Source organism: Chiloscyllium plagiosum, unplaced genomic scaffold, assembly GCF_037043375.1.
Source record: "Chiloscyllium plagiosum isolate Xiang-an unplaced genomic scaffold, Cpla_swu_hap1 HiC_scaffold_5, whole genome shotgun sequence".
Classification (NCBI taxonomy): domain Eukaryota; kingdom Metazoa; phylum Chordata; class Chondrichthyes; order Orectolobiformes; family Hemiscylliidae; genus Chiloscyllium; species Chiloscyllium plagiosum.
The window spans coordinates 117,769,152-117,790,117 of NW_028270143.1; the positions used below are offsets into that span (position 1 = coordinate 117,769,152).

The following is a 20,966-nucleotide window of genomic DNA, read 5'->3' on the forward strand; positions in this document are numbered from 1 at the left end:
CCGTAATGCGATTGACAAATTGAGAACACTGTTTCTAAAGTGCGAACTTTTAAAACATGTGTTGGCTGTAACGTGCTTGTCAACACTTTGAGCACTGTTTCTAAAGTGAAACTTTTCTATGATATGGGGTTGCACAAGAATGCAATCATCACGTTATAGAAGAACTACCTGTACTGGAAATAACATGGCAGCAGCTCACCAGTTTCCACCAACAGGCTTCTGGAGTAAAGAATAAAGGCGTTCCGGTTTCTTATTTTTGGAAACATGGAAGATAGGAGCAGGAGGAAATCATTTGGCCCTTTGAGCCTGCTCCACCATTCATTATGATCATGGCTGATCGTCCAACTCAAGAGCCTAATCCTGCTTTCTCCCCATAACCTTTGATTCCATTTGCCCCAAGTGCTATATCCAGCCACCCCTTGAATACATTTGCCATCAACTATTTCCTGTAGTAATGAGTTCCACAAGCTTGCCACTCATCTCCATCCTAAATGGTCCACTCCAAATTGTCAGACTGTGACCCCTGGTTCTGGACACACCACCATTGGGAACATCCTCTCTGCATCTACCTTGTCTAATCCTGTTAGAATTTTCTCTAAGTCTATGTGAGATTCCCTCCTCATTTGTCTGAAGTCCAGCAAAAACAATCCTAACCTAGTCAATCTCTCCTGTTATGACGCAGCGATTGACACCCCTCTGATAATTAAAATTGAAACACTCAGGGAGGATAACCTCACCTCATAATCTTCATCAATTTCTGGTGTCCAAAATGCCTTTCTCTGTCAAATTCTTGAGTCAGGAATATAGCTAAGATGATGTTTAATCAGAGCTTAAAGATTTCTGTGAGAGCCCAGTGTTTACTGTTCAGATGACAGTTGGCTCTCTGCTGATTTTCAAAAAAGTTCTTATAATTTGATTGGCTTCTAGGTATCAAAACAATCCGTTTTAAATTCAATTGGTCCTTAGTCTCCAATTGTCTTTTTCAATTAATTGTCTGAATTTAAACTGTTGTGTGAGTAAAATGCTACTTGGGCCTGCTAATCTTTGATACACTTGTTTCAGTTTTGGTGCTTTCTGCATAATGGTTGCAAACTTCCAAGCACAAACAAAGCATAGTCCCTTAAAGGCACCACACATTGCTTTTCAATTCATTTTACAATTTTACCATTTTTATGTACCATCTTCTTGCCACTCCTCATATGTCAGTCCTGCCATCCCGGAGTCAGCCTGATAGCTCTTTATTGCACTCGCTTGAGAGCAAGAGCGTCCTTCCTCACAAAAGGAGACCAAAACTGCACACAATATTCTGGGTGTGATCTCACAAAGGTCCTATATAACTGCAACAACACGTCCGTGCTCCTGTGTGCGAAACCTCTCACAATGAAGGCCAATATACCATTTGCCTTCTTTACCTCTTGCTCCAAGTGCATGCTCACCTTCAGGACACACAGGTCCCGTTGCATACTCCCCTCTCCAAATTACCAGCCTTTCAGGCCGTAATCTGCCTTGTTTTAGCTTCCAAAGAAATAACCTCACATTTATCCAAAGTATACTGCATCTACCATTGATTTGCCCACTCACCCAACATGTCTAGATCATGTTGAAGGATCTTCGCATCCTCGTCATAGTTCACCTTCCTACCCAACTTCATATCATTTACAAACTTTGAGATGCTACATTTTGATCCCTCATCCAAATCGTTAATATATATTGTGAATAGCTGGGGCCAAAGCATCAATTCCTATGGCACCCCACTAGTTGTTCCCTGCCAATTTGAAAAGGACCCATTAATTCTTACTCTTTTTCTTTTCTCTCTATCAAACTGTGTTCTATCCATCTCAAAACAGTTCCCCTACTCCATTGTGCATTAATCTTGCGAAATAATTTCTTCTGTGAGATTTTGTCAAACACTTTCTGCAAGTCCTAATATACCACATCGACTAGTTCCCCCTTGTCAACTCTACTGGTTTCATCTTTATAGAATTCCAACAGATTTGTGAAGCATGATTCCCCCTTCATAACTCCATGCTGACTCTGTCTGATCCTGCCAATGCTTTCTAAATGCTCCACTTTATAGTGGAGCATTTAGAGGGATGGCACGGTGGCTCAGTGGTTAGCACTGCTGCCTCAAAGCGCCGGGGACCCGGGTTCAATTCCCGCCTTGGGCAACTGTCTGAGTGGAGGTTGCACATTCTCCCAGTGTCTGCGTGGGTTTCCTCCAGGTGCTTTGGTTTCGTCCCACAGTCCAAAGATGTGCAGGTTAGGTGAATTGGCCATGCTAAAGTGCCTTAGTGTTAGGTGCATTAGTCAGTGTGAATGTAGGGGAATGGGTCTAGATGGGTTGCTCTTCGGAGAGTCGGTGTGGACTTGTTAGGCCGAAGTGCCTGTTTCCACACTGTAGGGAATCTATTCTAAAGTCCTTGTTAATGGAGTTGAGAATTTTCCACACTATCAATATTAGGCTTACTGGTCTAAAATTCCTTCCCTACCTCTCTTCTTGAATATTGGAGTGACATTAGCTGCCCTCCAATCTGCGGCGACTGTACCAGAGTCTATATCATTCACTTCTATTTTAAGCAGCATAGCATGGGTTTAGCTTCTCATCTGAAATGTACCAGTTAAGTGTCCAGTACTCAGATTATATGCATGTTTCTTGGAGTGGGTTTTGAACTTGCAACTTTCAGACTCAGGCAAAACTTAATTATTTGCTTTTTCATTTGTCTCTTTACTGTAAACATTTAAGTGTGACATTGGTATAGGGCTGTTAAAATGTTAACACTGTATTGTTAAACTCATACAATTGCTATATTAGATTGGAAGTTGGCTTGGTTGGAATTTATGGTTATTCATGCATCAGTTCTTGAGAAAATTAGGTATTCAGAAATTGAATTACTGTTTCCCTTAGCTCTGCCTGCACTTTTCAAGCAAGAGCTGCAGAACACAGAAGCTGAAGAGAATAGTTCTGTCATTCTGTGCTGTGAGATCACTAAACCTGATGTCCCAGTTGAATGGAGGAAGGGATCTACAGTACTTCATCCAAGTGACAAGTATGCCATGATGAAACAAGGTTCCTCCATTGAACTCCTTATTTGCAATATAAGTCCTGATGATGGAGGAGAGTATACCTGTGATTCTGGAGATCAGCAGACTACAGCCTCTTTGAAAGTCAAGGGTACGGCAGTCATTCTTACTGATCATAGTCAGCTTCTCATGAATTTTTATTTTATAAGATGTCACATGAAGCTCATTTTCTCATCCTGATGTTCATTATTTTATTAAGTTCCTGGACAACTGCCTGGAATGTTTTCTCAGAAGAATACTGAATCATCATTTCCACCTTTCTGCAAAATACAGCACTTCTTGATTTGGTGTGAATCACAACGTTTATAAGCATCATTATTCAGTCAGTCCAGTATAACCTTTAACTTGCTTAGATGCACCTCTCTTTCGTAAAGATCAAGAGATGGTATTTGTTGATACAAAAACAGAGATTGCTGGAGAAACTCAACAGGTCTGGCAAGATCTGTGAGAAGAAAGCAGAATTAACATTTCATACTATGAGTGACTCTTCATTCTATTGAATTTCTCCAGCAATTTCTGTTTTTGTTTCGGATCGCCAGGATTTGTAGTTCCTTAATTTATTTTAGCACTTACTGATACTCTGTCATACTTTATCATCACCTATAAATTGATAATCCTTTTACTTATTTGTAAACTATTGTTTCTTCTGATGTGTTTCAAAACTATTTATCCCTCAGTCTGATTCCACTCAAATGATTTAATTTTCTCAAATTTTCCTTTTATTTTCTTCAACAATGATCTTGCAGCCACAGTATTTATATGGCTAGCTCAATTTAGTTTCTGGTCAATGGTAACAACCCCAGGATGTTGATAGTGAGGGATGCTAATGCCCTTGAATGTCCAACCACAATGTTTAGATTTTCTCTTGTTGGAGATTGACATGATTTAGGCGACACTTGTACGGCTTGAATGTAACTTGTCATATGTCAACCCAAACCGGAATATTATCCAGGCCTTATTGCATTTAGATATGAATTGCTTCAGTATCTGTGAAATTGCGAATGGTGCTGAACATCATGCAATCAACAATGAATATCACCATTTCTGACCTTATAATGGAGGGTAGGTGATTGATGAACTCGCTGAAGATAGGACCATTTACCTTGAGGAACTCATGTAGAGCAGTCTTAGATCTAAAATGACTGACCTCCAAGCACTACAACCAGTTTCCTTTATGCCAGTTATAACTAACTACTGGAGAGTTTTCTCCTAATACCCAATGATTCCAGTTTTGCCAATGTTCCTAAATTCCATAAGGAGTCAAATGCTGTATTGATGTCAAGTGCACTGAGGTCTTTTCGCTGGGGTGGGGGAGTCCAAACCTGGAGGCCATAGGCTTAAGGTGAGGGGAGAAAGACTTAAAAGGGACCTAAGGGGCAACGTTTTCACACAGTGTGATCCGTGTAGGGAATGAGCTGCCAGAGGAAGTGGTGAGGCTTGTACAATTACAACATTTAAAAGTAATCTGATTGAGTATATGAATAGGAAGGGTTTGGAGGGGTATAGGCCAAGTGCTGGCAAATGGGACTTGATTAATTTAGGATGTCTGGTCAGCATGGATGAGTTGGATTGAAGGGTCTGTTTCTGTGATATACATCTCTATGACTCTTGCCTTATGTGTAGAATTCAGTTCTTTTATTCCCATGTTTGAACAAAGGCTATCATGAGGTCAGGAGCTGAATGACCTGGCAGAACTCAGACTGAGCATTATGAAGCAAGTGCTATTTGTTCACACTGTTAATTACACCTCCATCACTTTAGTGATAATCAAGAGTGGACTGATGTGATGGTAATTGGCCAGATTGGATTTAACCTATGTTTTATGTACAGGATATATCTGGGCAATGTTCCACATTGTCAGTATGTGCCAGTATTGTATCTGTACCAGAACAGCTTGGCTAGAGACTGGATTAGATTAGATTCCCTACAGTGTGGAAACAGGCCCTTCGGCCCAAAAGTCTACAATGACCCTCTGAAGAACAACCCACCCAGACCCATTCCCCTACACCTAACACTATGGACAATTTGGCATGGCCAATTCACCTAACCTGCACATCTTTGGACTGTGGGAGGAAACCGGAGCACCCAGAGGAAACCCACGCAAACACGGGGAGGATGTGCAAACTCCACACAGACAGTCGCCCGAGGTGGGCATTGAACCTGGGTCCCTGGTGCTGTGAGGCAGCAGTGCTAACCACTGAGCCACCATGAGATGTTGCAAGTTCTCGAGGACACTACTGCAGCCCTATTGCCAGAATGTTGTCAGGGTCCATAACCTTTGAAGTATTCAATGTTTCCAGCTGTTCCTTGATATCATGTGGAATAAATCGACTTGGCCTAAGACTGTGATGCTACATGTCTCTGGAAGAATCTGAGATGGATCATCCACGCAGTGTGAAGATTGTTGCAAATTGGTCAGCCTTAGCTTTACACATTGTGCTTGACTCCCTCATTATTGTTGGTAGGTATATTTGTGGAGCCTCCTCCTTGAGTTGTCTAATTGTTTTCTACCATTCACACTGAATATGACAGGACTGTAGAGCTTAGATCAAATCTACTGTTTGTGGCCCACAGCCCTATCACTTGCTGCTTTAAGATGTTTGGCTTCTTCAGGTTCACAGCTGGTGGTAATCATGCAGCAGATTCCCTTGCCCTGTTTGAGCTGATGCCGTGAAATGTAATATATTTCATAGTCAATGTTGAGGTCTCCCAGGGCAACTCACTACTGACTGTATACCACTGTCTCACCATTTCTGCTGAGTCTGTCCTGCTGGAATCAGAGGACATATCCAAAATGTCTGAAGCATTTTGTATAAGGTATGATTCCAGATCATGAGTTAGTCTGTCACCATAGACTTCCATCCATGGAGTCTCACCTGTGGCAAGGAGTGCTGCTGTTCACTGTATATTTAGCACTTACACAGACATACTTGAAACATATGAACATTAACATCAGGAACATTTATGCAGAGGTAAAGAGGGACATACAAGCCTTTTTCATCCGTGCCACAGAAGTACCTTCTATACGTTTTATCCTTTTTCTCCCTCCCATCCCTAGTTTCACAGCTGTAATGGTGGATGCTGCTCGTTTGTTGGGGGGGTTCCTGTGTGAAGACAGGCCTGACGTGCCAAGTGTCTTCTTGCTAGAGGCAAGTTGACTCTAACCGGTTTGAACTTCCAAAAGTTGGAGGGGAGCGGGCAGAGGGGAGATGGAGGGCCTGACCATCCCTGCAATGTCCTGAGTGCCAAGTGCAGTAGGGCTGGTGTGTGATTCTGCCTCTGGTTGGGCATCTCCTGGCACCCCTCCTTCTCATTCTGAGGAGAGGATACCTGGACTGGAACAAGGTTTCCTACTCCCACTGTCACCATGTCTTTGAGGACCAATTAGTTGGGCAATGGAACATAAGTGTACTGGGCCTGGCCCCTTATACTGCCACCAACTGTCCATGGAGGCACACGTATAGTTACAGGAATTTCTGCATTGATGCAGCTTCTGGCTAATGAGAACCATTGTGCCCCATATGCCTATCTGCCACTGCTGCTCCTACCTGTGCATTTTCATTAAGTTCCAGATTGCCAATACCATAGCATCATGTCTTGCTGGGCTAAGCAGATACCTGGCCTGTGGCAATCCTCCTCGTGCGAACTGCCTAGTCTGTTTCTTCCTTGGCAACATGAAGAACTGTCTGATTGTGTATTCACACTCCCTGTGTCTACAGTCTCCCCCAGAGTGTCAGTATCTTGGTTGGTGGCATGTGTAGGAGGCAGCCTTGTCAGTGATTCCTTTGAGGTCTCGGTTCTATTGTCCTCAGATCCAAGAGTATAGTCTTATTGAGTTAGGTGCTACTGTGCATAGGTTGTGGGGAGGCTAGTGAAACCTGCAAGACAAAAGAGTGAGGAGGAGTCCAGCCAGTGGTTAAATGTCTTGTGCACTGATTGAATGAACAATGGGGTTAATGTAAGATTTGCTTTGGAACTAAGAATGTACTTACTCATTTGATAGGGCATGGATGTTTTGCCATCCCCGTGGAAGCAGTTCTGGGCTGTAAGGGCCAGAACTCTCTCCTCGTAGAGGCTACCCCTCCACCCATACAGTCTGTCTCTGTCCTCTTATGGGTTGTCTTCTCTTATAGTGAGAAAAATGGATGTATGAGTAATACTGAAGTGTATGGTACAGCTGTTAGAACTCGTGCATATGGACTGAACACAGAACATAGAACAGTACAGCACATGAATGGGTCCTTCGGCCCATGATGTTGTGCCGACCATTAAGCTAAATTAAATTAATCCCTTCTGCCTGTCCTTGGTCCACATCCCACCATTCCTTGCATATTCATGTTCGTATATAAAAGTCTCTTAAATGCTCCTATCGTGCCTGCCTCCATCACCACTCTTGGCAGCGCATTGTAGATTCCTAACATTCTCTGTAAAAAAACAACTTGCCCCTCACATCTCCTTTGAACTTTACCCCTCTCAGCTGAAATGCATGCCCCCTAGTATTAAACATTTCAACTCTGGGGAAAAAGATTCTGACAGTCAACCCTGTCTATGCATCTCATAATTTTATAAAGTCAGAAGTCACATGACACAGGTAATAGTCCAACAGGTTTATTTTAAATCACTTCCTTTATTCCTCAATGGACAAATCAGATGGGCAAGGGAGAGTGCCCCAGGGATTGTTCCTTAATGCAGTCAACTGTACATCCTGTCCAGGAACAATCTATTTTACATCTAATAATGTGTAATGAGATGGGATTATTAAGAAATATCATAGTTAAGTATCCTCTAGGGGGTAGCGATTACAAGATGGTAGAAGTTCAAATTCAGTTTTAGGGAGAAAAGTGCAGGTCTGAAATGAGTGTATTTAACTTAATTAAGGGCAATTACAGAGATATGAAGAGAGAGTTATCTACAGTGGGTGGAGACATGAACTAAGGGGAAAATAAGTGACTGCCTAGTGGTGACAATTTGAGCAGATAATTTCAGAGCATTTCAAAATGCTCAGCAAAAAGTTATTGCAGTCAAAATGAAGGACTCTGCCAACTTTGAACCACCTGTGATTAACAAAAGGAGTCAAGGAGCTTATTCAATCAAAAACAAAGGCATATAAAGTGGCAAAACTAATGGTAGGCCAGAGGATTGAGATATTTTTTGGAACCAGCAAAGGATGACTAAGAAACTAATAAAGAGAGAAAAACTTTATTATGAATGTAAATTGGCAAGAAATATGAAAACAAACTGCAAGAGCTTCTATTTGTATATAAAAAGAAAGATGTCAACTAAAATCAGTGCTGCACCCTTAGTGGATGCAACTGAAGAATTATACACAGGGAAGAGAGAAACAGCAGATAATTCAAAGATTTTGCGTTGGTCTTATACTGGAGGACACTATAAACATCTCAAGGATAGCAAGTAAATAAGGTGCTCATGAGAGGAAAGATCTTGTAACTGTCTCTATGCTGAAGGACAAAATATTTGACAAACTAATTAGGAGTATAGGCAGACAAGTTGCCAGTACCTGATGGCCTTCATTCAAGAGCTTTAAAGGAAGTAGCTGTAATAGTAATGAAGGCATTGGTTGAAACATTTCCAGAACTTTCTGGTTTCTGGGAGAGTTTCAGCAGTTTGGAAAATTCCTACTGTGAGACCACTGTTCAAGAAGGAAAGGAAACAGATATCAAAACACCATAGGCCAGTTAGCCTAATATCTATCATTGTGAAATAGAGTCAGTACATTTCAAAAATCCGAATACAATCAAACAGAGTCAACATAATTTTGTGAAAGGGAAATTGTTAGACAAATTGCTAGAGTACTTGAGGATATAGGAAGCAGATTTGATAAAGGAAAATTGAAAGGTATTTGGATTTGGATTTCCTGAAGTCATTCAGTAAGCTGCCACATAAAAAAGGACAACATCGACGCTCATAGTATTGGGGGACAATGTATTAGCATGGATTGAAGGTTTATTAACATATAGGCAAAGGGTCTGGATTAATGCGTCTTCTTCAGATTCAAAAGCTTTACCTACAGAATGCCACAAGGATCAATCCTTGGGTCTCAATTATTTTTTTTTTGTAAATGACTTGAAGGGGAGAGCATAGTGTAATGTATTTAAATTTGCTGATGATACAAAAATAGGCAGAAGGGCATATTGTAATGAGAACATAACCTATCTATATATCCCCTTGTAGATTTCTTGTGTGAACGAGAAAAAAACTTGGCAGATGGAGGTTAATACAAGGAAGTGTGAGTACATGCACTTTAGTTGAAAGAACCAAATAGCACACTACTTTTAAATGGAGAAATACTCAAAAAAACATTCTCTGCAGAAGGAACTAGGTATTCTTATGCATGCAAGACCAATCATTAGCATGGTGTAGTCCAAGCCAAGATGGCAGCAGAGTAACAAGACTGCATGCAGGCTCTTCCCTGGGCTCACCTACTCCCGAATGCTTTCTTTCTTTTCTTCCTTCTTACTTCTGCTCTTTTTCTTTCCTTTTTCTTTCGTTTTTTTCTTTTCTTTGGTGCCTTTTGCAGTGGGTTGATCGGCAAAATTAGTGTGGCAACTAGAGACCGTGAATGGAATGGTGGCTTACTTGTGCGGATGCAGCTCCTCATGGAGACTGGAGGCTGCAGAGACATTCTTCCATTGTTCGGAGCAGGTGGCAAAGCTCCTTCAGTGATAGGAGACAGTGGCGACAGCAGACATTTCAAGATGGCACCTCCAGCAAGGTGACATAGAGTCATAGAGCTATAGAGATGTACAGCATGGAAACAGACCCTTCAGTCCAACCCGTCCATGCAGACCAGATATCCCAACCCAATCTAGTCCCACCTGCCAGCACCCGGCCCATATCCCTCCAAACCCTTCCTATTCATATACCCATCCAAATTCCTCTTAAATGTTGCAATTGTACCAGCCTCCACCACATCCTCTGGCAGCTCATTCCATACACGTACACCCTCTGCGTGAAAAAGTTGCCCCTTAGGTCTCTTTTATATCTTTCCCTTCTCACCCTAAACCCTCGAGTTCCTAACTCCCTGACCCCAGGAAAAAGACTTTGTCTATTTATCCTCTCCATGCCCTTCATAATTTTGTAAGCCTCTGTAAGGTCACCCCTCAGCCTCCGACGCTCCAGGGAAAACAGCCCCAGCCTGTTCAGCCTCTCCCTGTAGCTCAAATCCTCCAACCCTGGCAACATCCTTGTAAATCTTTTCTGAACCCTTTCAAGTTTCACAACATCTTTCCAATAGGAAGGAGACCAGAATTGTATGCAATATTCCAACAGTGGCCTGACCAATGTCCTGTACAGCTGAAACATGACCTCCCAACCCCTGTACTCAACACTCTGACCAATAAAGGAAAACATACAAAACGCCTTCTTCACTATCCTATCTATCTGCGACTTTCAAGGAGCTATGAACCTGCATGCCAAGGTCTCTTTGTTCAGCAGCACTCCCTAGGACCTTACCATTAAGTGTATAAGTCCTGCTAAGATTTGCTTTCCCAAAATGCAGCACCTCGCATTCATCTGAATTAAAGTTCATCTGCCACATCTCAGCCCATTGGCCCATCTGGTCCAGATCCTGTTGTAATCTGAGGTAACCTTTTTCGCTGTCCACTACACCTCCAATTGTGGTGTCATCTGCAAACTTACTAACTGTACCTCTTATGCTCGCATCCAAATCATTTATGTAAATGTCAAAAAGTAGAGGGCCCAGCACCGACCCTTGTGGCACTCCACTGGTCACAGGCCTCCAGTCTGAAAAGCAACCCTGCACCATCACCACCCTCTTTCTTCTACCTTTGAGCCAGTTTTGTATCCAAATGGCTAATTCTCCTTGTATTCCATGAGATCTAACCTTGCTGATCAGTCTCCCATGGGGAACCTTGTTGAACGCCTCACTGAAGTCCATCTAGATCACATCAACTGCTCTGCCCTCATCAATCTTCTTTGTTACTTCTTCAAAAAACTCAGTCAAGTTTGTGAGACATGATTTCCCACGCACAAAGCCATGTTAAATATCCCGAATCAGTCCTTGCCTTTCCAAATACATGTACATCCTGTCCTTCAGGATTCCTTCCAACAACTTGCCCACCACCGAGGTCAGGCTCACCGGTCTATAGTTCCCTGACTTGTCTTTACCGCCCTTCTTAAACAGTGGCACCACGTTTGCCAAGCTCCAATCTTCCGGTACCTCACCTGTGACTATCGATGATACAGCTATCTCAGCAAGACGCCCAGCAATCACTTCCCTAGCTTCCCACAGAGTTCTCGGGTACACCTGATCAGGTCCTGGGGATTTATCCATCTTTAACTGTTTCAAGATACCCAGCAAGATGTCACCATCTATTTCCCTACAGTCTTTATCTTCCATATCCTTTTCTACAGTAAATACTGATGTAAAATATTCATTTAGTATCTCCCCATTTTCTGTGGCTCCACACAAAGGCCGCCTTGCTGATCTTTGAGGGGCCCTATTCTCTCCCTAGTTACCCTTTTGTCCTTAATATATTTGTAAAAACCCTTTGGATTCTCCTTAATTCTATTTGTCCAAGCTATCTCATCTTGGAAGAAAGCAGCTGGAGCAGGTCTCTTGGCGAGATGGCTGCAGCAGGCGAGACCGACAGCCAGGCCAGGGACCCCTGGTTGCGGTACGCCCAGAGTAGGGACCCCTGGCATTGGCAAGGTGGAGCTGGCAGTAGCAGCAACATGGTATGCCCAAAGCCAGGACTCCTGGTATCATCGAGGTGGCAGCTGAGCTGGGGATTCCTCATTGTAGTGCATGTGTGGATTCAACACAGGACCCAGCATTGGCATCAGTCAGTTTGACCCAGCAGTGAAGAGATGGTGCCTAAAGAGTGGTGACTCCTACGTTGGAGAGTTCAATGCAGACGATGGTGAGGTGATGAAGGAGTGGTAGCGGCACAGGTGTTGCTGGTGACCTGGCTCAGGACTCTCTTTCAGTTATATCTTGTATCCTGTTTATTCTTAAATTCTTCAAACAGTTGTGGTGACTGTTGAAGTTTTTCACTGTATTTTACTGCATTATTCACTAAAATGCAAGTGACAAGAAATAAATCATCCATTCATTCAGTAAGTAATTAGGAAGACAAATGGAAATTCGGTCTTTATGGCTACGGCTATGGCTATAACTATGGAGTTTCAAAAGAGGGAAGTCCTATTACATCTGTTCATGCTGTTGGTGATGTTGCACCTGGAGTACTGCTTACGGTTCTGGTCCCCATATTTAAGAAATAATGTATCGGCATCAGAGGCATTTCAAAAGAGATTCATAAGGTTGATCCCTGAGATAGGCTGAGTCCTGAAGAAGGGCTCATGTCCGAAACGTCGATTCTCCTGCTCCTTGGATGCTGCCTGACTTGCTGCGCTTTTCCAGCAACACATTTTCAGCTCTGATCCCTGAGGTGAACAGGTTCACTTATGCAGAATGATTCAACAGCGTAGGCTTTTATTCATTCGAGTTTAGAAGAATGAGGGGTGATCTTGTTGAACCATACAAGATTCTGAGACAGCTTGACAAGGTAGATGTTGAGAAGATGTTTCCATTAGTGATGAAATAGTGAACCAGGGGACATAGATACAAAATAAGGGGACTCTCATTTAAAACTGAGATGTGAAGGAATTTCTTCTCCCAGAGAGTAGCGAATGTCTACCCCAGAGAGTTGTGAAGACTAGATCACTGAAATTACGGCAAACTTTTATTTAACTGGCACCTTATGAATTGACATTCTCGATAAATCGGCAAAAACTATACACCTCAAATATTGTGTAGTTTATTGTATTATTCTATCCAGGTATTATAGGTTTTTAAATTTATTTACCTCAGTGTAAATATATATGTTGTTCAGTTGAATGGCTACATAAGATACCAACAGTTGATTCAATTTAGAGTCAATTTCTCCTCAAATACCACGATCTGCCACTACGTAATGTTCAGTTGGAGGGTACGAATTTTTGAGAAGTCTGTCTGCCAATACATTTTAATTCAGGCAAAAGTACATTATTATTTAAGTGATTTATGCTGTAAATAAAGTATAACAATGATGTGTGTACCCCCTGCATTAAGTTTCAATTACTTAGTGTGTGTTTTTATATTAAGATGTGAACATAAGAGATATGGTTAGTAAGTTTGCAGATGACACCAAAGTTGGAGGTGTCATCACCAAAGTTGGACAGTGAAGAAGATTACCTCAGATACAATGGGATGTTGATCAGATGAGCCAATGGGCTGTGGAGTGACAGATGAAGTTTAATTTTGATAAATGTGAGGTGCAGCATTTTGGAAAGGAACATCAGAGCAGGACTTATACACTTTGTGGTAGGGTCCTAGGGAGTGTAGCTGAACATAGTGACTTTGGAGTGGAGGTTCATATTTCACTGAAAGTGGAGTCGCAGGTAGATAAGATAGTGAAGAAGGCATTTGGTATGCTTTCCTTTATTGGTCAGAGCATTGAGTATAAGAGTTGAGAGGTCATGTTATGGCTGTGCACGACATTAGTTAGGTCACTTTTGGAATACTGCATTCAATTCTCATCTCCCTGATATGGGAAAGATGTTGTTAAACTTGAAAAGATTCATTAAAGATTTATAAGGATGTTGCCAGGTTTGGAGGGTTTGAGCTATAGGAAGAGGCTGAATAGGCTGGGAATATTTTCCCTGGGGCATCAGAGGCTGAGGGGAAACTTTATAGAGGTTTATAAAAACATGAGGGGCATGGATAGGGTGAATAGCCAAGGTCTTTTCTCCGGGATAGGGGAGCCCAAATGTAGAGGCCATAGTTTTAAGGTAAGAGGGGAAAGATTTAAAAGGGACCTAAGGGGCAATTTTTTCAAGCAGAGGGTGGTGCATGTATGGAATGAGCTGCCAGAGGAAATGGTGGAGGCTGGTACAATTACAACATTTAAAAGACATCTGGATGGGTATATAAATGGGACAGGTTTAGAGTGATATCAGCAAAATGAGACTAAAGTAATTTAGGATATCTGGTTAGTATGGATGAGTTGGACAGAAGGGTCTGTACCAATGTTGTATAGCTCTATGACTGTGTGTGACTCTTGATTATTTGGAATATTCTATTACCAACTTAATAGAGTTCTTCGAGGAAATGACCAGGTTGATAGATGAAGGAAGGGCTGTAGATGTCACATACATGGACTTTAGTAAGGCGTTTGATGAGATTCGCCATGGTAGACTAATGGAGAAAGTGAAGTCATATGGTGTGCAGGGTGTTCTAGCTAGGTGGATAAAGAACTGGTTGAGCAACAGGAGTCAGAGAGTAGTAGATGAAGGGAGTTTCTCGAAATGGAGAAAGGTGACCAGTGGTGTTCCGTAGGGGTCAGTGTTGGGGCCACTGTTGTTTGTAATATACATAAATGATCTGGAAAAGGACACTGTTGGTGTGATCAGCAAGTTTGCAGATGACACGAAGATTGGTGGAGCAGCAGAAAGCATAAGGGACTGTCAGAGAATACAGGAGGATATAGATCGACTGGAGAGTTGGGCGGAGAAGTGGCGGATGGATTTCAATCCAGACAAATGTGAGGTGATGCATTTAGGCAAGACCAATTCTAGAGCAAATTATACAATGAACGGAAGAGCCTTGGGAAATGTTGATGGGCAGAGAGATCTGGGTATGTAGGTCCATTGTACCCTGAAGGTTGCTGCACAGGTAGATAGAGTGGTCAAGAAGACAAATAGTATGCTTGCCTTCATTGGACGGGGTGTTGAGTATAAGAGCTGGCAAGTCATGTTAACATTGTACAAGACATTGGTTCGGCTGCATTTAGAATACTGTGTACATTTCTGGTCGCCACATTATCAAAAGGATGTGGACGCTTTGGAGAAGGTGCAGAGAAGGTTTACGAGGATGTTGTCTGGTATGGAAGGTGCTAGCTATGAAGAAAGGTTGAATAGGTTAGGTTTATTTTCATTAGAAAAAAGGAGATTGACTGAGGTTTATAAAATCATGAAGGGTACACACAGGGTGGATAGAGACAAGCTTTTTCCCAGGGTGAAGGATTATATAATGAGAGGTCATGCTTTCAAGGTGAGAGGTGGAAAGTTTAAGGGGTATACACACGGCAAATACTTCACACAGAGGGTGGTGGGCGTTTGGAACGCATTGCCAGCAGAGGTGGTTGAGGCAGGCACGGTAGATTCATTTAAGATGCGTCTGGATAAATGCATGAGTAAGTGGGGAGCAGAGGGATACAGATGTTTAGGAATTGATCGACAGGTTTAGACATTACATTTGAATCGGCTCAGGTTTGGAGGGCCGAAGGGCCCTGTTCCTGGGCTGTAAATTTTCTTTGTTCTTTGTTCTTCTTATCATCACACTCCTGGTCCCATAGGTACCGGATATTAAAAAGTTTACTGTAATTAAAAATATGATAGATTTTTGAAACATTGAGGAGTTGAGGGCTATGATAACCTGGTTATCAAGGAGGAATTCAGCCTTGGGCAGATCAACCATGATCTAGTTGAATAGCATGGCAGGCTTGGAGGATCGAATGGCTTAATTCTGCTCCTTTTCTTATGTTCTTGCTGTGATCTGCAAACACTTAACAAAAGTCAGTAATAGGGGATGCTATACTAGTGTATTATCTTTTTATCCACTTGTCTATCGCTTCATGCACTTTCTAGCTTGATATGACAAGAGTTTAAGACATTGCCTTTGTAATAAAATCTTAGTATCATATTTAGTTATGTTTTATTGTAGTGTGCGACTTGTTACATAATATTAGCTAATGGCTGAACTCGTACGATTGACTTCCATGTAAGACTATTTAAGTTGATCTATTTTGAGAATGTCAGAAGCTGTCAGAAGGTTACCTACAAAAGCAGACAGTGGAAACTGGAAGCCAGGACATGCTGGAAATAATCATAGATCAATCAGATTTAGTGGAGAGAAATAGTTATAAACTTGCTTGTTCATAACTTTTCATTAAAATGAAAAAGTCATCTACTTGAATGTTGAGTATAATTGTTATACATAATTGAATTGATGTTGGATCACACTATAAGTTATTTGTTGGTGTATTTGTATTTCGTATGAAAATAATTATCTTTACAACACAGTTTGTTATACAGGATGTCAATGTTTTTGTATAAATATTAAACTTTCCCTGTCCAGATTGATGTGACTGTTGATGATCTACCTAATTACAATGTTCAGTGAAAATGAATGGGAATACATTTTTGTTACTCAGTGGTTCCTTGAGCTCTTTGCTATGGTAGGATCTGGACCAAAACATCAGCTGATTAAATTCTTTTCTCCTCTAGTTCTCCCTGTGGTTTTCAAGCAAGAACTTAAGAACACGGAAGCTGATGAGGGTGATATGGCCACTTTGTTCTGCGAGATTACCAAACCTGATGCTCCAGTGGAATGGAAGAAAGGCATTGTGGTACTCCAGTCAGGTGATAAGTATAAAATGAAGCAAGAAGGTTGCTGCATTCAATTGTCTGTATACAATCTAAAACCAGAAGATCAAGGAGAATATACCTGTGATTCCGGGGATCAGAAGACTACTGCATTTCTAAAAGTGAATGGTAGGAGTCACTTCAATACTATATCATTTAAATCTAGGAGAAAATGTAAGTCACAGTCCTCTGTCTTGAAGCATTTAATGTTGTACGTGCTATTTTGAGATATGTTACTCGAGTCTTATTTCTCCTTGTAGTCAGCCATGTCACACATTATTTCCATTTTTTTTGTCTGTTTTCTTTATATATTAAATTAATTATGGTGATTTAGTAATCCAAAGTGGATTTCTTTATGTTTAAAAAATGTTTAATAACACGATTACTGGAAATAACTGATCTGCATGTTTTAATATTTGTGTCTTTTGTGGATGGATGTTCCTGATTCTTTCAATAAATACAAAATCTGGGCAAGGATTCAATTAAAGCAGATTACACTGGAATTTGAAAATATATAAAGGTCCTGAAAATGTGCTGAAAATAACAAGTCCAGATTCAGTATTGATAAGAAGCATAGAAGTGTGGGAGTTATGCACCAGTCAAGCATTCTGCATTGTTAATGACTTTCATGATCCTTTCTAACAAGACATGGAAGTGACTCTCATGTAAAGATAGTATCTTAAGTAAATGTTTACTAGTCTTATCTTGTATTGACAAATAATCAATGTGAGAATATTTACTAAAGCAATTATTGAACCTTAACCAAATTATAGTAGAAATAAGGATGTCCTGTACCACTCGATGGCTGTAATTGGATTTCATCCTTTACAGCAGAATTATTCCAAACATTTAGCTGTACTGTTGCCTAGTAAATTTCATCTAGGCAAACTCAAACCAGGAGAGGTATGCTGGTCTAAAAGATTGCAATCTTAACATTTCCAAAGATATAGAAATCAATGGTTGCAGCAACAATTTAGTATGACTGATACATATCATTTGCTTGTTATCAAGTGTACTCACCTGGAGACAAGGATCTGCAGAGTTAGTCCATTCACTGAAATCAACTAGAAAAGAGACTTCTCTTCAATCAGTGGTGGTGGATATGGCTTAGTGGTAAAGTCACTAATGAATCCCTTACCTATTTGGTTTTAATTTCTGCACTGCAGCTAAGAGAATTTAAATTCTGTTAATAAACATGAAATTAAAAACTAGTCTAATGTTGATCATGAAAACATTGTTGCAATAACCCATCTAGTTCACTATTGAAATCAGCTATTCTTCCTTCATCCAGCCTTCGTGTGACTGCAAATCCACAGCAGTGTGGTTGACTCAGTAATGCCTGAGTTGTATCAAACTGCAATGATTCCTAACAGGAAGAAAACTGAATGGATTACCTGACACAATAGAAAGCCTAACCCTGTCAACACTATTGATGTCATTACTAACATCTACAGGTTTGTGACATGAGTGGTACAGCTGGTCTAGCAATAGGGGTGTAGGGTGTAGCAATAGCAATATCTAGTAATAGCCTGGCATTGTCTGTCTGTAAGGCAAGACTCAATGAATACGACTATGTCCCAGACACCATTATCACCATACCTGGTTTTGTGTTGCCTCAACAGCAGGAAAGGTTCAATGAAGAATGCAGGACAGCATGGCAGCAGCAGCAACAGTCATAACTAAAATGAAATCTAAAACTGGTGAAGCTAAAACACAAACCTATTTCGTGCCAAACAGCAGAAGCAGCATGCAATAGAAAGGACTAAGTGTTCCCACAACGCAATGGATCAGATTTGAGCTGTACAGACCTGCCATAGCCAGTTGTGAACAGTGGTGAATAATTAAACACTCAATAGGAGGAACAAGCTACACAAGTATCCCTATCCTTAATGATGGGGAATCCAGTGCATCTGTGAAAAATACAAACTTAATAATCCAATATTGAACTATGTAGGATAACATTGCAATGTTCTGTTACTAATTGATAGCAGCCTGTCCTCATAACATACAGATTTAACACTGGAAGTTAGGTTTGTTTTAAAAAGCTTTATGATAACCTTGCAAGTTTATTTTGTAAGAGGCAAGAGAATCATAGTTAGCCAAATGAATTTTGTCTTTTTTTTCTGAACTGTCATGTGGAACTTTTTTAGGTGACTAAACCTCAACTATCCTTAGATGCACATCCAGGGTTAAAATTCCTAGGTTTTGGTAATCTGAGCCCAGGTTGTCCAGCCTCAAGTAAAATGATGTGTCCCTTTACATAGAGAGAATAGGTGCTCTGTAATCAGGAAAATGGTATGTTTATTGACATTGTACTCTAATTGATGCATGATTTGGAGATGCCGGTGTTGGACTGGGGTGTACAAAGTTAAAAATCACATAACACCAGGTTATAGTCCAACAGGTTTAATTGGAAGCACACTAGCTTTCAGAGCGACGCTACTTCATCAGGTGGCAGTGATGCAGACAGCATGACAGCAGTAAGATGTCAGGCTATCTATAACAGTATAATCAAAATGTTTTTGATAAATATTCTGATTATATAATTAAAGCAATTCCTTCATATTGGTGATAATGTTGAATCCTTTTAGTTGAAATTCTTTCAGTTGCCTGCTGTAATTTCCATGGAATCTTCATTGAAGCTAGGAAAAATACGACAGTTTTCTGGGATTTCCAAAGGATTTGCACAAAAGTAACACCAGCTGAACAGGAGAACTGTTATGAAAATTTAACCCTTAGCTAAATTATATGATTTGGGATAATGTAACTGCTGATATTTGTAATATAACATAATATGAAAATTATGATGATGCGATTGATCATATGACTTTACATCTGTAAGAGAAACCGAGAGAAGTCATCTGACTGGAAGATGCAGAAAGAGAGTGTTTTTTGGAACTACACTAAAGTTACATTTAGTAACCTTTAAAGTACAGATGTAAGTAGATGGTATTACAGTATATCAGGAGTGGAAGAGCCTAAGTCAAGGATAAGACGCCAACAGCTTCTTGGAGTATACATATAGATACCAGCACGACAATGCTAAGAAAAAATATCTAACTACGTTTGTTGCAATACTAACCCAAAGCATAAAAAAAAGCATGGTGCCAGCAAGGAACCTGTAGGGCCAGGATGTGAAGTTAGATCGAAGTCCATAGAACATAGCTGAAAAGTGAGTAGACTTTGTACATCGAGCTGAAAAAAACTCCAAATGCCTAGAAAAGAACTCCGAAGACTTTGAGCACAATACAACGGGCTGGGCAGACTCCAAAGGGTAGAAAATAAACTTTGGAACACTTTGAATCCAAGCCACATATGTGGAATATCTGAAGCGTGAAAACACAGAAATGGAACCCTTCAACAGAAAATAGCAAAAGTATCAATTCGCACCCAGGTCAGTACAGGATAATAGTAGGTCAAATGACACCCCCAGTAGACATTTGCCTTATTAGTCCTCCCCACGAGCATTACCTCACTTTTCCAGGTTAAATTTGATCAACCGATCAGTCCATTGACATTTACCTCCAGTTTACGGTAACATTTCCACCATTTATCACACTATCAATTTTTGTGCCATCATCAAGCCTCTTGATCATATATCTTCTATTTAAGTCCACATCATTAATGTACATCATGAACAGCAATGGCACCAGTACTGTGGAACCCCGTTGGAGTCAGATATCCGGAGTAGGAGCATCCCTGTACCTTCAACCTGTACTTCCTGCCTCTGAGTCAGTTTTGAATCGTGCATACTACTTTGCCTTGGATCCTGTGGACCCAATCTGTCATGTAGTACTTTATTAAATGTTTGCAAATTTCATGTAGACAATATCAAATGTATAGTCCTCATCAATACTCCTGGTTACCTCCTCAAAACATTTGATCAATTTTGTCAAACATGATCTTTCTTCTGATTTGGTTAGGTAAAGCATTGGCTGAAAGTGCTGCAGTTCATTAATTAAAGTATTCAATGTGTTCTTAAGCCCTAAAAGAAATCTACTCAAACTAAGATTCAGTCAACAATCTCAGTGGCTGGAACTATTTATTGAGGCCTTTTTAAGAACTTTATCCTCAAGTAAGATGTTGTGGATATATAATTTAAAGTGTGAATTTTGTAGATCCTGTATCAAAGTCAGTGTGCGGAGTAGAATTTGTTGAATTTTCTTGAAGAAGTAACTGAAGTTGGAACAGACAATCCTATTTGATTATGCAAACATGGATCAGGGCCTAATCAGCTCAGAATCATTGGGAATTCTTTTGACACAGGCTCCACATTTCATCATCATCCTTCCAAGACACCATCAAAAGAGCGGAAATCAATATATTCAGTTGTTCACAGTATAGTCAAAACAGACCTGCAAGCACAATGAATGTCCAGCAGGGGGAGTGGAGTGTTCTAGATGAGACTAACGGGGAAACTTTAAAATATATCGCAAGGC

The 20,966-nt window shown here is 40.8% G+C and overlaps 1 protein-coding gene across 4 annotated transcripts in view; it reads left to right on the top strand.

Moving 5' to 3' along the window:
- The window catches only part of obscnb (obscurin, cytoskeletal calmodulin and titin-interacting RhoGEF b), a 799,195-nt gene that overhangs the window by 409,133 nt on the left and 369,096 nt on the right, over positions 1–20,966 (top strand). For all 4 annotated transcript variants that reach the window (XR_015757277.1, XM_087987576.1, XM_087987577.1 and 1 more), the window contains exons 46-47: positions 2,906–3,172; positions 16,390–16,656. Coding sequence is in view for 3 of the 4 variants with exons in the window: in XM_087987576.1 (XP_087843702.1) it covers positions 2,906–3,172; positions 16,390–16,656 (534 nt within the window). In the remaining variant the exon portion in view is untranslated. The remainder of the gene's footprint in view (positions 1–2,905; positions 3,173–16,389; positions 16,657–20,966) is intronic.